Consider the following 17,244-nt stretch of genomic DNA (forward strand, 5'->3'; position numbering starts at 1 on the left):
TACGACTGAAGCGACTTAGCAGCAGCAGGATTAAAATAATTATTTTGCAGATTAAATATGCTCTCATCCAATTCATTTATTAATAGAACCGTGCCTGGCCTATGGTCAACAATCAGTAACTGCTGGGTTTTATCATTAACCCATAGGAAATTGATACCTGTCTGCTCATGGACAATCACGAGTAGATACGGGTCCAGTGCCTGGATCTAACTCCCGCTCTTCTGCGCACTATGCCTCTAGGATAGTGCTTTCATCTCTAACTTATCATCATCAAATGAGATGCTTAAATATGAACACTCACATAAAAGAACTCATTATTTACTATTTTAATAATTCCATTTAAAATTGTTAGTCTAAAAAAATCCCCTGCAAACAGTTTTTACATTTCAAATAAAATCATTAACTTTGCAAAGCAGAAGACTATACTCTGCTCATTGTCCCATGTGTTTTCTAAAACTCCAGGGAACTTAATGGCAAGTCTTCAACAGCTCATGATATCATGAAATAAGTCAATAAAATAAATGATTGTTTATTTAAGATGATTTAAGTAACATCTTTTAGTGTTTAAATCTCTCACTCTGGGAAAACTGAATTAGGCGATTCAGATTGCTTAACCAAGAACTTGTTAATTTACTTGTCACATCCAGGTAGCAGAAGGGCATTAGGGTCCAAGAAGGTTTTATATACAACTGTAATGCCACCTCTGGCGAATGCAGTCACCTGGTCAAAAGTCAAACCCAAAACAGGGTTCAGTGGAGATCTGGAAAATGGAAAAACAAAAATCAAATATATCTGTAAAATTATACAAACTCTAAACTTTGAGTATAAATAGTCAATAAAACATGCATTCCCATGTCAAATAACATCCAGAAATAAGTGAATTTCCTACTATACAGCCCTATTGTTGGTATTTTATACTGATACCTGACATGCACATTTTAGTTTGATTTATAATATGCCTAGGATAGTTGCAACACATAAATGTTTCAAATGTTGCACATTTAAAAAAATGATTTCAATAATAAAACAAAGCATATAGTTGAGAAAAAGAATCAACTGTCAGCCTTGTAATGTTCATTTTTCATGTATAACTACAATGCAATATACCCATAATAATCTTTGAAGCCTATAATTAAATTAAACTTTCATATTTGGCTACAAACAGCTATGTTTTGTAAGCTCAGTAAATGCTATGCTGACTTGATTTTTCATATTACATACTATTAGGTATATTACTTTAGGTTAATTTAATTATGTAAAAATTAAAATCATGGGAAAAGATCTTAAGTAAAAAGAATGGCAACTATGTCAATTGTGAGCCATTTTGTTTTTGAAATTAGTGACAAACACTGCTATTTACCTTTAGAATCACAGGGCTCTCTCACCTCACCTGTGTAGTATTTCCAAAAATATTTAAACTGAATATAATCATGAGAAAACACTCAGACAAGTCTAGAATGTGAGGCACTATACAAGAAAAGTGTCTGAACTCTTCAAAAAGAAAACCATTATCATGAAAAATAAAACAAAAGATAGGAGAATATTTTAGATTAAAGAGAACTAAAGAAAATAACTAAATGCAACAGATGATGCTTATCTGGATACTGGATTACAAAAAAGCTCTAAAGCATATTTTGGGTAGTTTGATTACATGTTGGATGATATTATATTATTGTTGACTGTGTTAGATATTATAACAGGGACAGAGAAGAACTTTCTGTTCTTTAGTTATATGACCTATAACATTTAGGAGTAAAACTTTAGTGACTGGAGTTAATCCCAAACTGTTCAAAAGTGAGAGAAAGGAGATATAAAAGAGGCAAAAGAAATGCGGCAAAGTCTTTAATTGATGAACTTAGGTAAAGGATATATATAAATCTTCATTGTATCAAGTGTTCTGTGTACTGGACATTTTTCACAATAAAAACAACTAAAGAGCCTAAAGAGAGAAAACAAGTAAAAACAACTAAAGAGAGAAAACAACTAAAGGACTCAAAAGAGAAGCAGATATTGCCAAAATCTTCTGCAAATGAGTAATCAGACCTTGTATATCAACATGTATTAGACACATTAGAATTACTCCCTGAAAATGAATATCATTTTCTTAGTACATATTGTGCATTTTCTCAATATATTTTAAACTAGATGGAAATAACTTTTCTGATATTAATTTGGAAGTTTCAGTAGTAGCAAAATGCTATAATGGTTTCCTAGTGGTTTACACTGGATTCAAAATCAAATATATATGCATATATATTATGCTATTAAAATGGTAATGATATACAAATTACACATTTATAAATTCTACCAGCTATGACTCTCAGTTGATTTTAGAATAGTTCAGATACTTAGCATTTTTTGTTACTCCATAAATATAATCTAGTTAACCAAGAACAAGTGTATGATCATATTAAAATACTGTATAATAGCAAACCTCATTAAAAACATCAAAATTAGTCATTGCTTTCACTTTAATAATGACATTTGAGTAGAAATTATGAGACGTATTTTATTAAAGCTTTTTCTTGTAATTTGAAGAGCTTCCTAAATTATACAAGAATTCTTGCCACTTTAAAATTCATCACTATTCTTATCATTGTAAATATAATTCTCACAATGTAATTATGTTTTGAAATCTGCCTACATAGGAAAAGCGCCATTCCTTACAGGTATTTTTCAGTTTTATAAATTACACAGTATAGATACTATTAAGTATTTTAATTTTATTCCACTGAGACAGATGAAATAGATTTTGCAATATGCTACCTATAACTAATTCTACCAAGGTTTCCCAAAACCCTCATGGATTTCTAAGCAGATTTGACTTTGATTATTAGAATATATAGTAAATCCAATCAGCTCCTAGTTTTCTCTATGCTATTTTATAATTAATATATGCTCAATTACATTCTACAAGCAAAATTATTTCTCTTATTTCTCCTGTTTTGTTTTACAGATAAAGAGCTGAACACAAAACAAAACAAAAAGATTAAAAGTAGGCAAAAAAGTGTGTTTAAGTTTCCTGACAAGCAGTTTTAGAGTTCATCTGGATGTGCCCTGTCAAAATATGCATAAATTTCCAAGATATTCCACACAACAGCTCGGCTCATCAATGCCTGTAGACTGCAGCCTTTTTCTTTTCTCAGAAACGCTGATAATTTTATGCAGGAATTTACCAATCTACAAAAATTTACACAATGCTCAGTAATAACCAGTAATTTTTGTGGAATAATGCAAGGCGCTTTTGAGAAATATAACTTTGATAGGATAGGGCTTACAAGCTTTACCAATTTATCTTTAGCTGTCCTGTCATTGGTGCTTAAAAGGTTAAGACTTTATTTGTGAAAACAGAGAGAGATAGTGGGGAATCATGTTGTCTACAGCTTCATAAATCTTGCTTAAGATCCTTTTCAATTACCATCCATTTCTCCTTTAAAAAGGGACAAAAAAATAGAGGAGTGGAAGCAGGTCAGGGCAGTGTGCGACAACGACAGTGTGATGGGCTTGGGCCCCCTGTGGCGTTTCCATCTGCTATCATTAAGGTGACTACTCAGACATGAACAAATCCCACTTGCTGTGCTGACAGGCAGACTTCAAGAACTATGACAAGGCATTAAGACAGAAAGTCAGAGACAGAGAGGGAGAGAGAGAGATGTCATATCCCACAAACAATACTGCCTCGTTAAAAAAAAAGCCCTGGAATTTTATTGGAAATGAAAATAATTTTTTTTTCCCCCATAGAAGGTGCTACCTGGCTTCTCAACTCTCCTTTTCCATTAGGTTGCCACAGAAAAATTGAGGACAGACAGAATAAACACCTTGCTCCTACCTGTATGCTTTACCATAAGAGACCCAAATTTTTTGCTCATTCTTCAGCGAAAGCAGATTCTTAATTTCTTGACCGTGCTCATCAAAAAGCCGGATTGAAGAAAAATTGAGGCCTGGTGGGTGGATGGAAGAACCTTGAAGTCTTTGATGAATCTTGAGAAGTAACTGGTTGGGTCGGGGTGGGTGGGGAGGGATGAAGAAGGAAAAGAAATAAGGTAAAACGTGAACACCTGTAATAAACTGTCTCTCCTCTGTAACAAAGGAAGTCCAAACAAATGGTAATTAAATTCATATAGAATGTTAAAAGAAGTGTGAAATCACAGCGATGTTTAGCTCAGTGTAAAGTAACAAAATGAGCATGGGCTTTTAACCAGCAGGGGGTGCCACAGGCTTGTGATTGAGCTCTGACCCTTTGGCATGGGGACTGAAAGCAGATGTGACAGTCCTACAGAAAGAGCATTTAGCTTCTACACACGGAAACGGTCCTCTCTGATAAGGGTTATGCTTTCCTTGTCCGAGCTGCACACTCTGTTGGGTCCTTCCAGAGGATGTTCAAGTTTTACAGTCAGCCGTCTCCCGTCCCCGGCTAACCTCAGGTAGCCAACGGCGGAACCATCCACCAGTGACAGGACAGCAAAAATAAACACAACTTTTAGCCTATGTTGCTTCATTTGGAAGACCTCATCCTGGATGTATCAATGAAGCGCTCTGCAGAAGCTTGCCAGGGGCTTCAATAATGAGTGCTTTCAGGTTGTAAATATAATGTAATTGAAGTATGAAATATGAAATGCTATCGTTTAATATTTTAAATAATAGCATTGTCTGTTTGCTTCTGTCTTACATTTGAGATCTCTTGATTATCAAGATATTTCTAACTGAGGGCATATTTCAAATGAAAGTAAATCCAGCTGAACTGTGTTGGGCATGGAATTTTAAAAGATATTTTTCAAAATCACCCGTCACCTTTGTTTGAGTGTTTAGGCCTCTGCTCTCTTCCGTGCTGCGCCCCACACTATCCATCACTCTACTCCCCCCAACCTTCTGTCACAGGCTTCCTTTTTTTCTCTCCCTTGTCAGTTCTTGTGTCTCTCAATTTCTTGTTACTCTATAATCTCGGCAGGGATGCGGATGTAGTTGTAGCCTTTTCTTGCCTGGCTGCTGGTCAGGCTATCTTTTTTGCTCCTTCTATTAATTCCCATTGAACTGAAGGTATATTTGGATGTGCTAAATGCAGAGGCCCAGAGAAAAGGAGAGAAAGTTGAAAGCCTGTCATATATCCCTTCTTTCCTCACCAATTGGTTATAAACTCTTAACCAAATATAAAATATTTTCTTTGACCTGCAACTATATCTATAGAAAGCCTCTAGATTTTGCGTGAATTAGGGATAAATAACCTTATCTCCCCCTGGAGAAGGAAATGGCAACCCACTAGTATTCTTGCCTGGGAAATCCCATGGACAGAGGAGCCTGGTGGGCTGCAGTACATGGGGTCACAAGAGTTGGACATGACTGAGCGACTAAACCACCACCACCACCAGTATCTCTGCTCATTGGAAAATACCCTGTTGCTGGGAGAGACTGAAGGCAAAAGAAGAAGTGGGTGGCAGAGGATGAGATGTTAGATAGTGATGATCACCAACTCAATAGACATGAGTTTGAGCAAGCTCTGGAAGTTGGTGATAGACAGGGAAGCCTGGCATGCTGCAGTCCACAGGGTCACAAAGAATTGGACACAACTGAGCCACTGAACAGAACTGATTCTCTTTATGAGTAGAATAAGTAAAAGCGTTAGAACAATAAAAATCTGTGTTTTGCTTTTTTTTCACTGGAACCACAAACAAGTTTTGGAATCTATGGATTATACTTATAAAGCCCTTACATTTATTTCTGTGTGGTCTCAGCCCTTGAGCTTAATTTTTGTGGCTTTGCTATTATTTCAGAAAACATGTAATGTTGTTCATTTTTTAAATCCCAGTGATTCTGCTTTACAGGCATCATCTTTTTTTACAGGGCAAGATATGAAAGATTTAAGGCCTGATCCAGGAGAGAAGTACACATAGAACAGGAGTGTGAAGTGGAGAAGAGATATGAACACCTGACCACTTAACAAATGCACTTTCACAGGAGTTGCATTACGATCTCTATTTTCTCAACTTGGCAACACACTGCATTTTAGGTGTTCAAAGATGAGCATTCGACAGCCTATAGGAGGTAAGGCCTCAATGCCTTTCATCTCAAGGTCACTGGTGAGGGCTGGGCTATAGTGACCAAAAATTGTGATAATCTTCACCCGTTTATCTTTAAAGCTATCATCACCAGGCCTTTATAGGATAAAAATTTGTTCAGGGGCCTGAGAGGAGTGTGAAACATCTTAGGCTAGTGATTGAGGCAAGTGTGCATGAAGAGAACAGTTGTCCTTGGGTGTCACAAGGCCTCTCCCACAGAGAACTTTATTATGCCCCTAGATAAAGGTTTCCCCCCAAGTAATCTTGCATATAGAAGCAAATTACAGATCAATTTCAGTGTGCCATTAGCCAACAAAAGCTATCTACAGAATAATATCTTCCTGTGTAATCTAACATAAATGCCATCTTCAATTTTTTATACAAATAAAAATGGGAACTATTCTAATGTTGAAAAAGAGGGATTATAAGTACAGAATTCTGGGAAGGCTTTTGTATCATGGTGATTTCTATAGTCAGGGATGTGACGGTTAATAAAAAAAGACAAGACTCTTTATCCTTCTCTCTCTCTAATCAATCAAGGTAGCACTTCCCATCTCTTCTGAGCTCAGCTAATGATCGGATGATTAACTTTTGTGACTAACTATGAAGTGCAGGTAATGGATACCACCAGGGAGAGGTAGGACTGAGAGTGCTGAACTGAAGGGGAGGAAAAGGAGCAAGTTTCTGAGCAAAGGTCAAGCAACGGAGCCCAGAGCGCTGCTGAGCACTCAGGCGAATAACCCCAATTTGTAAACAACAGGGTATTCAGTGTCCTTTCATGCCAGACAAAGACACAAAGTAAGGACCCTGAGCATGTCGGTTGTGCCTGAGAAACATCCCAATTGTCTGAAAAACAGGCAAAGGTAAGAATGCCTAAGATAAACCATCTGGACTTGCTCAAAATTAGCACAGGCAAAGACCAGGGCAGTGTGTTACCTGCCCAGGGTCTAGGGTTTGGAAATACCCTCCACCCAGAACACACCCTTCACTGGGTATCATGTCACTTCTTTTCAATGTGTGGACAAGAGGGCAATTCCAGAGTCCAGTATAGACAGATTTTCAAATAAAAGCATAATGAAGATTGAGATGCTATTAAGTAAGAGGCCAGGAGTTAATACTATACTAAAGCTGAGAACCTCTGGAATCCACAAGTTAAGTTTGAAATTATGAATCTTTACAGACCAGCAAATCATTGATCTTTTCTAAACAATGGTAAAGATGTAATTGCCTAAATTAACTACAAGTAACTTAGAGGACACTCATAGTCATCAATGGAAAGTCAGTAAACTCACTCTTTCCATCATGCAGCCAGCTTGAGTTGGGCTGTTAGGCTCCAGATCTTTTTTACTGATACAAACAGAGATCTCTCCTGTATCTTTACCATTTTCAAATATCTGAAACATAAGCACATTCAGAATCAAAAAGAAATATATGCACACATAAACATACATATGAATACATATATAAACACAAGCAGTCCTGACTTTGCACAGTACATTGTTGACTGAAAGTCATGCATATGGGAACTGTGTAAAGCAAGGACGGCCTGTATGACCACATGCAAGTAACTGGCAATGAAAATCAACAAGACTAGAACAGTATAAAGGAAGCCCCTTGTTTCTCCTTCTGGTTTCAGTGTCCTTAACCTGACTGGCATTCCCCACAATCTTAAAATAGAAGAAAACACTGACATTAATGGAGGAATCACTGACTACACTGAATACTTCCATGGGGCAAGCGTCAGGGAAAGGTCAGCTGGCAACCAGTTAACTAGCTCATTTTATTCTTTTGAAAAAACATAAAGCCACAAATTGCATGAGGAATGCTTAATTTATATTTAAAATATATCAGTGTTCAGCTCATGTTTTGACTCACTGAACGGAAATCCAACCTGACAAGTTTATTGCATAAAGGTACAGTGAAAGCCATCCATTTTAAGTGCATATATGCAGTAAGTTGCTGAGAACGGAGATAAAATTCAGAACATTGCATTATGCAACACTCAGCTGGAAAAAGAAAATGCTAGCTAACATTTTGGTCAAAAGTATCCAAATAAACCAGTCCCAAAGGAAGGCCCCTCTAGAGTGAACACCATCCTCTGACCACTCTGAGGATCCATGTGGGGTGTGCGATTCACCAAGAAAGAAAGGAAGCAGGCCGGGAGAGACTTGATGAATAATATAAATCCTTGCTTTTTACTGTATTTTTTTCTGAGAAGTTCTTTTATTCTCTTTCTGATAGATTTATCACATCAGAGTAGCCATTTTGTTCATTTCTAGGGCTATCTCCAGAGAAGATAATTTGGGAGAGTATCTTATTTAAAAATAAAGAAAAACCATCTGTTTCACTTTTGAGACAACTTCAGAGTTAATTACTCCTAACCTGATCTAGCAACAGTTAGAACTGGACATGGAACAACAGACTGGTTCCAAATGGGAAAAGGAGTACGCCAAGGCTGTATACTGTCACCCTGCTTATTTAACTTCTATGCAGAGTACATCATGAGAAACGCTGGGCTGGAAGAAGCACAAGCTGGAATCAATATTCCTGGGAGAAATATCAATAACCTCAGATATGCAGATGACACCACCCTTATGGCAGAAAGTGAAGAGGAACTAAAAAGCCTCTTGATTAAAGTGAAAGAGGAGAATGAAAAAGTTGGCTTAAAGCTCAACATTCAGAAAACGAAGATCATGGCATCCGGTCCCATCACTTCATGGGAAATAGATGGGGAAACAGTGGAAACAGTGTCAGACTTCATTTTTGGGGGCTCCAAAATCACTGCAGATGGTGATTGCAGCCATGAAATTCAAAATGCTTAATCCTTGGAAGAAAAGTTATGACCAACCTAGATAGCATATTGAAAAGCAGAGACATTACTTTGCCAACAAAGGTCCGTCTATTCAAGGCTATGGTTTTTCCAGTAGTCATGTATGAATGTGAGAGTTGGACTGTGAAGAAAGCTGAGCACCAAAGAATTGATGCTTTTGAACTGTGGTGTTGGAGAAGACTCTTGAGAGTCCCTTGAACTGCAAGGAGATCCAACCAGTCCATCCTAAAGGAGATCAGTCCTGGGTGTTCATTGGAAGGACTGATGCTGAAGCTGAAACTCCAATACTTTGGCCACCTCATGCGAAGAGTTGACTCATTGGAAAAGACTCTGATGCTGGGAGGGATTGGGGGCAGGAGGAGAAGGGGACAACAGAGGATGAGATTGTTGGATGGCATCATCGACTCAATGGACATGAGTTTGAGTGAACTCCAGGAGTTGGTGATGGACAGGAAGGCCTGGCGTGCTGTGATTCATGGGGTCGCAAAGAGTCAGACACGACTGAGCAACTAAACTGAACTGAACCTGATCTAGGAAATAATGTGCTTCAATAACACTTCCTCAGGCTCTAGGCAAAAAAAAAAAAAAAAATTTATATAGAAAAAGAGAAATAATGCTCAAGAATGGAGGGGTTCTCTCCACCCCATGCCTTTCTTTGTGCTGATGGTCTACTGGAGATGGTGCAGCTGTCAGCCTCGGCACACTGATACTCCACACTCTACAGTAGCTTTTGCTAAAGGGGATTTTTTTAAACCTCTTTTCTGAGAAAAGATACAGTTCTGAGCAAGAAATCTCTCTACTTTAGCCAGGAACTATGTAAAACCCAACTGTTGCCTTCAAACCTATGGGAAATAATGTGGGAGGAGAATCTTACTGTCCCAACAATTTCTTCAGGGTCCTAATCGAACAAAACTCTTAAAACAACAGAGCCGTTTAGCAGTGATGCTCACAATTCTAGGTGGCATGCATTCTGCAAGGTCAGTGTTGACAAAAGCTCAGTTTGGACAATTTGTTGACGTTTCTTTGTTAAGACTTGCCCCACATGGTCTCAGAGTGCAGCAAATTATATTCTAGAAAATAGCTGTGTGAGGGCTAACCATCAAACTGAGAAAGCAAATAGGACCTGGATGACACCTAAGACCTTCATTAGCTTATTGCGTCCTTCACTAATGCTAATAAGCCCTTTCTTCTACATCCAGAAAAAGAAGTGTTCTCAAATAAAAAAGCTCTGGCCTCTAAAATTCCTATGATGGCATAAAGAAAAAAGAGGTGCTTTAGTGCTGAAGCAAAAGTTTAGTCGCTTAAGTGAAAGAAATCTGTCCTCCACTAGTCATTCATATAATGTGTTTTTTTTTTTTTTCTGAATTTCTATAAAAGTAAAAATTCCCCAAGCTGAAATTTACTTCTAGGCCCTTAGTTGCACAGAGTTTCAAGGAGGAGTGCTCCATGAATGACTTTCTTTCATGTCAACATGAACTTTTCTTCAGCAGAATTAAATTAGGTTAATGTTAATGTCTCACTGTAATGTTGTTAATTCATTCATTCAAAAAGTATTTATTGAGTGACTACTATGTGCCAATCACTGCTCAGGTGCTGAAGAAACACCAGCAAACTAAGATTCTTGACAGAACAAGTTAGTAAATCATTCAGCACGGTCAGGAAACATCAGGTCTTGTGAGGCCTGAAGTTTATACATCTTGGTGGACTTTCTTTAACAAAATGAATGTAAAATTACAAATGCAAACCTAGATATAAAATATTCATTTCAAATGAGAAATCACAATTTACACATATTAAAAAGCTCATGCATAGCAAAAAAAAAAAAAGGACAAAATCCAGAAAAAGTTACTAAGTATTTTCATTAATTTATTATCCAATGTATGTTTTTTGGCTGAATTGTCTTCTATCACCTCTTCATATGATAATCTTCTAACATTCTCTGTAAGGAGAATAGGAAGATAATTCCACCTTTGCTCTTGCATGGTTAATCAAAAAAATCATTATTGATTAGAAAAATGTCTATAGATGTCACAGCTTGGTTGACCATTTCATAAAAACTTTTAGGATTGATGTCAAATTGGGAAAAACTTGATTAGTTTGCTTTACAATACGAGTTGTAAAATGAGGAAGGCTTTTCTACAAATTTCTTGGCTTTGTTAATTTCACACCATGTTTTTCCTCCACCACCCATATACTCTGGTGACAGGCACTCTAGTTTACAGTCAAAAAGCAGGACACTCTATGGCCAGCAGGCAGTAGCCATCTTCCTAGAAGCTCTTCTCTACCAGGGTGGCTTAGCACTACCTGAACAGTACGGGAAGTGACTGCAAACCATTAATTACATCTCACTATGCCCTGGTGGCTCAGATGGTAAAGAATCTGCCTGCAGTGCGGAAGACCTGGGTTTGATCCCTGGGTTGGGAAGATCTCCTGGAAGAGGGCATGGCAACCCACTCCAGTATTCTTTCCTGGAGAATCCCCATGGACAGAGGAGCCTGGCAGGCTACAGTCTGTGAGGTCACAAAAAGTGGGACACAACTGAGTGGCTAAGCAGAGCACATGCTCAAACTAAATGTTTCCTCAATTCAGTTTCCCCTTAGCCAGACCTCAAAAATGCCTGCAGCCACTTCAGCTCCACCTGGTACAAGGGAAAATGTGACAGAGACGAAGGCAGGGTGGAAACAGACAATAGTTTCAGTCAATTGTAGTTAACATATATTTGCAAATTGTAGAGAAACATGTGTCCATTGCTAGGGTTTCTCCCAGGGTTTTGGAAGGGGCCTAGGAAAGGGGCCTTGAAGCTAAGGTTTCATTGGCATCATGGTAAATGTATCTTAGGAGGGGTTTAGAAGGTGGTAGTGAAAAGAGAAAGTGCTAGTCACTCAGTCATGTCCAACTCTCTGAGACCGCATGGACTGTAGCCCTCCAGGTCCCTCTGTCCATAAGGTTCTCTAGGCAAGAATACTGGAATGGGTGGCCATTCCCTTCTCTAGCAGGTCTTTCCAACCCAGGCATCGAACCTGGGTCTCCTGCATTGCAGGCAGATTCTTTATCATCTGAGCCACCAGGGAAGCCCAGAAAGTGATAAGTGCCATGCAAAGAAGAAAAAAATCCCCAGGGAAGGGATATAACACCCAGGGTCAAAGAAAAGGTATGGTCGCCATAAGAAGCAGGCAATCAGAACTAGCCTTCAAGATAGGAAATATCTGAGTACAGACTTGGAGGTGAGGCAGTTGTCCAAGCAGACAGCTGGTAGAAGAGCACGGAGGCAGAAGGAGAGGCTAGAGCAAAGAAACTAAGGCAGGAACCTGCCCAGTGTTCCAGAAACCACAAGAAGATGTGTGTGTTGGAAGCAGAGTGAGAGAGAGAGAGTAAGTAACATGAAATTAGAGGGTTAAGGGTGGGCAGCAAAACAGGGGATCTTTGGAGGGATTGGAACAGAGTGGTAATAGGATCTGACTTAAAAGGAGCATTGTGGCTGCTGGGTGGAGAGTAGAAAGTAGGGAGTAAAGATAATCCGAAGGGTGAATGATGGCAGCTCAAACCAGAGTGTTAATAATGGACGTGGCTATAAATGGTCTGTTTCTGTTGTTCATTCCAGAGTAATTTGTTTATTAGTGGGGTTGGGAAATAAAATTTGTAGCTAGGCTAATATTTCTAAAGTACGATGTCTATATTTATGGGTGTACATAAATCAACTTAAGTATAACTTCATATGCAATATTTGTGAAGGCACAAAACAAACTATCAGAAGAACAATATTTATTGTGAAGATTTTATAGAGGCATGACCAAACCATAAACTATATGGGGGGAAGATAACTTGAACAGGAAGGTTAAGCTGACGTGGTTCTTTGACTTTACCTGGAATCATTTATGACATCTATTTAAAGACTTGTATAAGGCCTATTTCGGTGCCTTTATTGACCTTTAGCGCTATACGTCTGGTTAAGAGTTAGCTGTGGAGGGAACAGAAGGTGCCCAAACTCCATAACTGCTGGGCAGACCACCTAGGAAGCTCTTCTGGGCTTGAGTGGAAGGCCAAACACCTAAGCTTTAAATTGCCTCAGGATGCAATGCTGTCAAGAGGCGATCATAGGAAAATGTCACCTCTGTGTACTGCCTAAAGTTCAGAGGCTGTGCAGTAACATGATCTACTACTAGAGGTCTGGTGAAAAGCAAGGGAATGTAAAATAGCCCCATAACACTATTTGGCATATTTCAGGTGAAATAATTAAACAGATGGGAAAAATATTAATTTACATGTTGACTTGGGTTGGGGTCCCCTGGAAACAGACTCTGAGACCAAGTTTTACCTGCATGAAATTTCCTGCAGAGCTTCCTCAGGTGCAACAGGGAACAGGAGTAGGTAGATGTGTCAGTCGCTCAGTCGTGTCCATCTCTGCAACCCCATGGACTGTAGCCCACCAGGCTCCTCTGTCCATGGGATTCTCCAGGCAAGAGTACTGGAGTGGGTTGCCATTTCCTTCTCCGGAGTAGGTAGGGGGAGAAGGCAAACTGTGATGCAGTTTCAACAGAGGCCTCTGGTGGGAGCTCTAGAGCTAGGATGGCCCTTCGGAGTTATTCAGCATTGAGGCCAGGGAGTAAGGCTTTGCACAGCCCATCAATCAAATATTGGATGCAGACTGCCCTCAGGGGATTAGATTAGGATGCCTAATCTTCAGAGAAACAGCAACCTTACAGGGAGGGCAACTGTCCAAGAAGAATGTAGGTGTGGCAATTGGAGGTGAAGGATGTGTATCTTAGATGTGAAGAGGGAAACCAGGTAGCCTGGCATGACATCCACTACACACAAACACAAAAATCCAGAGTGTGGAGTACACACACTTTTAAATAGCTCAATACTGAAAGCAACCAGATTTTACTGGTGAGTCTCAGAGACCTTAAGTGACATGCCTTGGGCAAATCTACTCACAAGGGGCAAGGAGATCTTTAGATCTCTCTCTAGTTGATTTCTTCCCAGCTTTACTGAGAGATAATTATCATATAACATGTTTAAGTTTGTGCATAACATGTTGATTTGATATGCTTCAGTTCAGTTCAATTCAGTCGCTCAGTTGTGTCCGACTCTTTGCGACCCCATGAATCTCAGCACGCCAGGCCTCTCTGTCCATCACCAACTCCCGGAGTTTACCCAAACTCATGTCCGTCAAGTCAGTGATGTCATCCAGCCATCTCATCCTCTGTTATCCCCTTCTTCTCCTGCGCCCAATCTCTCCCAGCATCAGGGTCTTTTCCAACGAGTCAACTCTTTGCATGAGGTGGCCAAAGTATTGGAGTTTCAGCATCAGTCCTTCCAATGAACACCCAGGACTGATCTCCTTTAGGATGGACTGGTTGGATCTCCTTGCAGTCCAAGGGATTCTCAAGAGTCTTCTCCAACACCACAGTTCAAAATGATTACAAGGGTAAGTTAATACCTCCAGCACATCACATAGTTACCATTGTGTGTGTTTGTGTGTGTGTGTTTGTGTGTGTGTGTGTGTGTGTGGTGAGAACATTTAAGATCTACTCACTTTAAAACTCTCAGGTAAATAACACAGAGTGGGCTTCCCATGGCCCAGAGGGTAAAGAATCTGCCTGCAATGCAGGAGACCGGGGTTCGATCCCTGGGTCGGGAAGATCCCCTGGAGAAGGGAATGACAACCCACTCTACCGTGCTTGCCTGGAGAACTCCATGGACAAAGGATCCTGGCAGGCTACAGTCCATGGAGTTGCAGACTCGGACTGAGTGACTAACACACACACACACAAATAATACATATTAGTAACTAGATCACAAGGCTCAACATTAGATCCCCAGAATTTATTCATCCTCTGACTGAAAGTTCATGCCCTTTGATCAATATCTCCTCACCCCCCACCCCCTGCTTCAGCCCCTAGTATCCACCATTCTAGTCCCTGCTCCTACAAGTTTGACTTTCTTACACTCCACATATAAGTGATACACAGTGTTTATCCTTCTCTGTCTGACGTATTTCACATAGCATAATGCCCTATGTTGTTTTAAATTACAAACATCAACATTTGCCATTATATCTAAGATTAGATATCTAATAATATGAATCTTAATATTAAAAAATTTAAAGCTATTTTAAAATAAGCATCACTAACTCAATCATCATGAATCTGAAGAAACACCAGGAGTTAGTGGAGGACAGAGGAGCCTGGCAGGCTATAGCCCATGGGATTACAAAGTTGCAGACACAACTGATTTATCAGCTAAAAAATCACAACTACATTTTATAGTACAAGTTTTTAACCTAAATCAAAGAACATGAAAATTAAAATGAAATATTTTTCTTATGTGAGAAGCTAATTATCCATGAAAAAAATCTTTATCCAATCAGAATTCAAAGTCATCTTTAGAGATAGGAAATTAACTCTAAGTGAATTAACATTATATGTACATTAAATCAAATAAATGTGCTGTTACCTTTTTTATTTTTATATATTTGTATAATAGTTTTTAGAATATCCACATTTTCTCAAATGCATGTTATCAATCAACTGTTCAGTTCAGTGCAGTTCAGTCGCTCAGTCATGTCTGACTCTTTGCAACCCCATGAATCGCAGCACACCAGGCCTCCCTGTCCATCACCAACTCCTGGAGTTCACTCAAACTCACGTCCATCAAGTTGGTGATGCCATCCACCATCTCATCCTCTGTCATCCCCTTCTCCTCTTGCCCCCAATCCCTCCCAGCATCAGAGTCTTTTCCAATGAGTCAACTCTTCGCATGAGGTGGCCAAAGTACTGGAGTTTCAGCTTTAGCATCATTCCTTCCAAAGAAATCCCAGGGCTGTTCTCTTTCAGAATGGACTGGTTGGATCCCCTTGCAGTCCAAGGGACTCTCAAGAGTCTTCTCCAACACCACAGTTCAAAAGCATCAATTCTTCAGCACTCAGCTTTTTTCACAGTCCAACTCTCACATCCATACATGACCACTGGAAAAACACAGCCTTGACTAGATGGACCTTTGTTGGCAAAGTAACGTCTCTGCTTTTGAATATGCTATCTAGGTTGGTCATAACTTTTCTTCCAAGGAGTAAGCGTCTTTTAATTTCATGGCTGCCGTGACCATCTGCAGTGATTTTGGAGCCCCAAAAAATAAAGTCTGACACTGTTTCCGTTGTTTCCCCATCTATTTCCCATGAAGTGATGGGACCAGATGCCATGATCTTCGTTTTCTGAATGTTGAGTTTTAAGCCAACTTTTTCACTCTCCTCTTTCACTTTCATCAAAAGGCTTTTTAGTTCCTCTTCACTTTCTGCCGTAAAGGTGGTGTCATCTGCATATCTGAGGTTATTGATATCTCTCCCAGCAATCTTGATTCCAGCTTGTGCTTCTTCCAGTCCAGCGTTTCTCATGATGTACTCTGCATATAAGTTAAATAAGCAGGGTGACAATATACAGCCTTGACGTACTCCTTTTCCATTTGGAACCAGTCTGTTGTTCCATGTCCAGTTCTAACTGTTGCTTCCTGACCTGCATACAGGTTTCTCAAGAGGCAGGTCAGGTGGTCTGGTATTCCCATCTCTTTCAGAATTTTCCACAGTTTATTGTGATCCACACAATCAAAGGCTTTGGCATAGTCAATAAAGCAGAAATAGATGTTTTTCTGGAACTCTCTTGCTTTTTCCATGATCCAGCCGATGTTGGCAATTTGATCTCTGGTTCCTCTGCCTTTTCTAAAACCAGCTTGAACATCTGGAAGTTCACGGTTCACATATTGCTGAAGCCTGGCTTGGAGAATTTTGAGCATTACTTTACTAGCATGTGAGATGAGTGCAATTGTGCAGTAGTTTGAGCATTCTTTGGCATTGCCTTTCTTTGGGATTGGAATGAAAACTGACCTTTTCCAGTCCTGTGGCCACTGCTGTAAACATGTCTAATTTTAATATTTAGATAAGGAGATGGTCACAAAACAAAGATTGAAATTATGAGATTCAGGCAATGAAAAATTAATAATGAATTAGCATGTTTATACTGCATATAGGAAAATGTGTTTTAATACCTAACAGAGATATCATTAAGTAGTATTTAATAGATAAGGAGCCAGTACATTTGTCCTAGGAAATGAAAATGCACTTATGTGAAAATAACTTTATATAATTGTTAACCTTCCTCAGTCTAAATGGTACCTGGTTCAAAAATCAAACATTTTTTTAAGCTCAGAAAATATATACTTTAAAATATAACTTATTTTAATATATTTATACTTTACAAATAACTTATTTTAGATTTCCTTTGTCAGTTACAGTACAGCCCACCATTGAGAAGATAAAAAGTGGGTGACTACCTACGGTGTAGGGCTTTGGGGGTGGGCCAAAAGACTCTG

General features: G+C 39.1%; 1 protein-coding gene across 6 annotated transcripts in view; it reads right to left on the reverse strand.

Moving 5' to 3' along the window:
- The window catches only part of DCDC1 (doublecortin domain containing 1), a 472,274-nt gene that overhangs the window by 220,981 nt on the left and 234,049 nt on the right, over positions 1 to 17,244 (reverse strand). For 5 of the 6 annotated variants that reach the window (XM_086340929.1, XM_086340925.1, XM_086340930.1 and 2 more), the window contains 3 exons: positions 7,346 to 7,447; positions 3,830 to 3,993; positions 635 to 760 (listed from right to left, as the gene is read on the reverse strand). In XM_086340929.1, coding sequence (XP_086197055.1) covers positions 635 to 760; positions 3,830 to 3,993; positions 7,346 to 7,447 — 392 coding nt within the window. The remainder of the gene's footprint in view (positions 1 to 634; positions 761 to 3,829; positions 3,994 to 7,345; positions 7,448 to 17,244) is intronic. The other variant, XM_086340926.1, reaches the window with a different exon arrangement.

This window comes from Bos grunniens, chromosome 15, assembly GCF_055505025.1.
Source record: "Bos grunniens cultivar Pamir isolate PY7600 chromosome 15, Bosgru_T2T1.0, whole genome shotgun sequence".
Taxonomy (NCBI): Eukaryota; Metazoa; Chordata; class Mammalia; order Artiodactyla; family Bovidae; genus Bos; species Bos grunniens.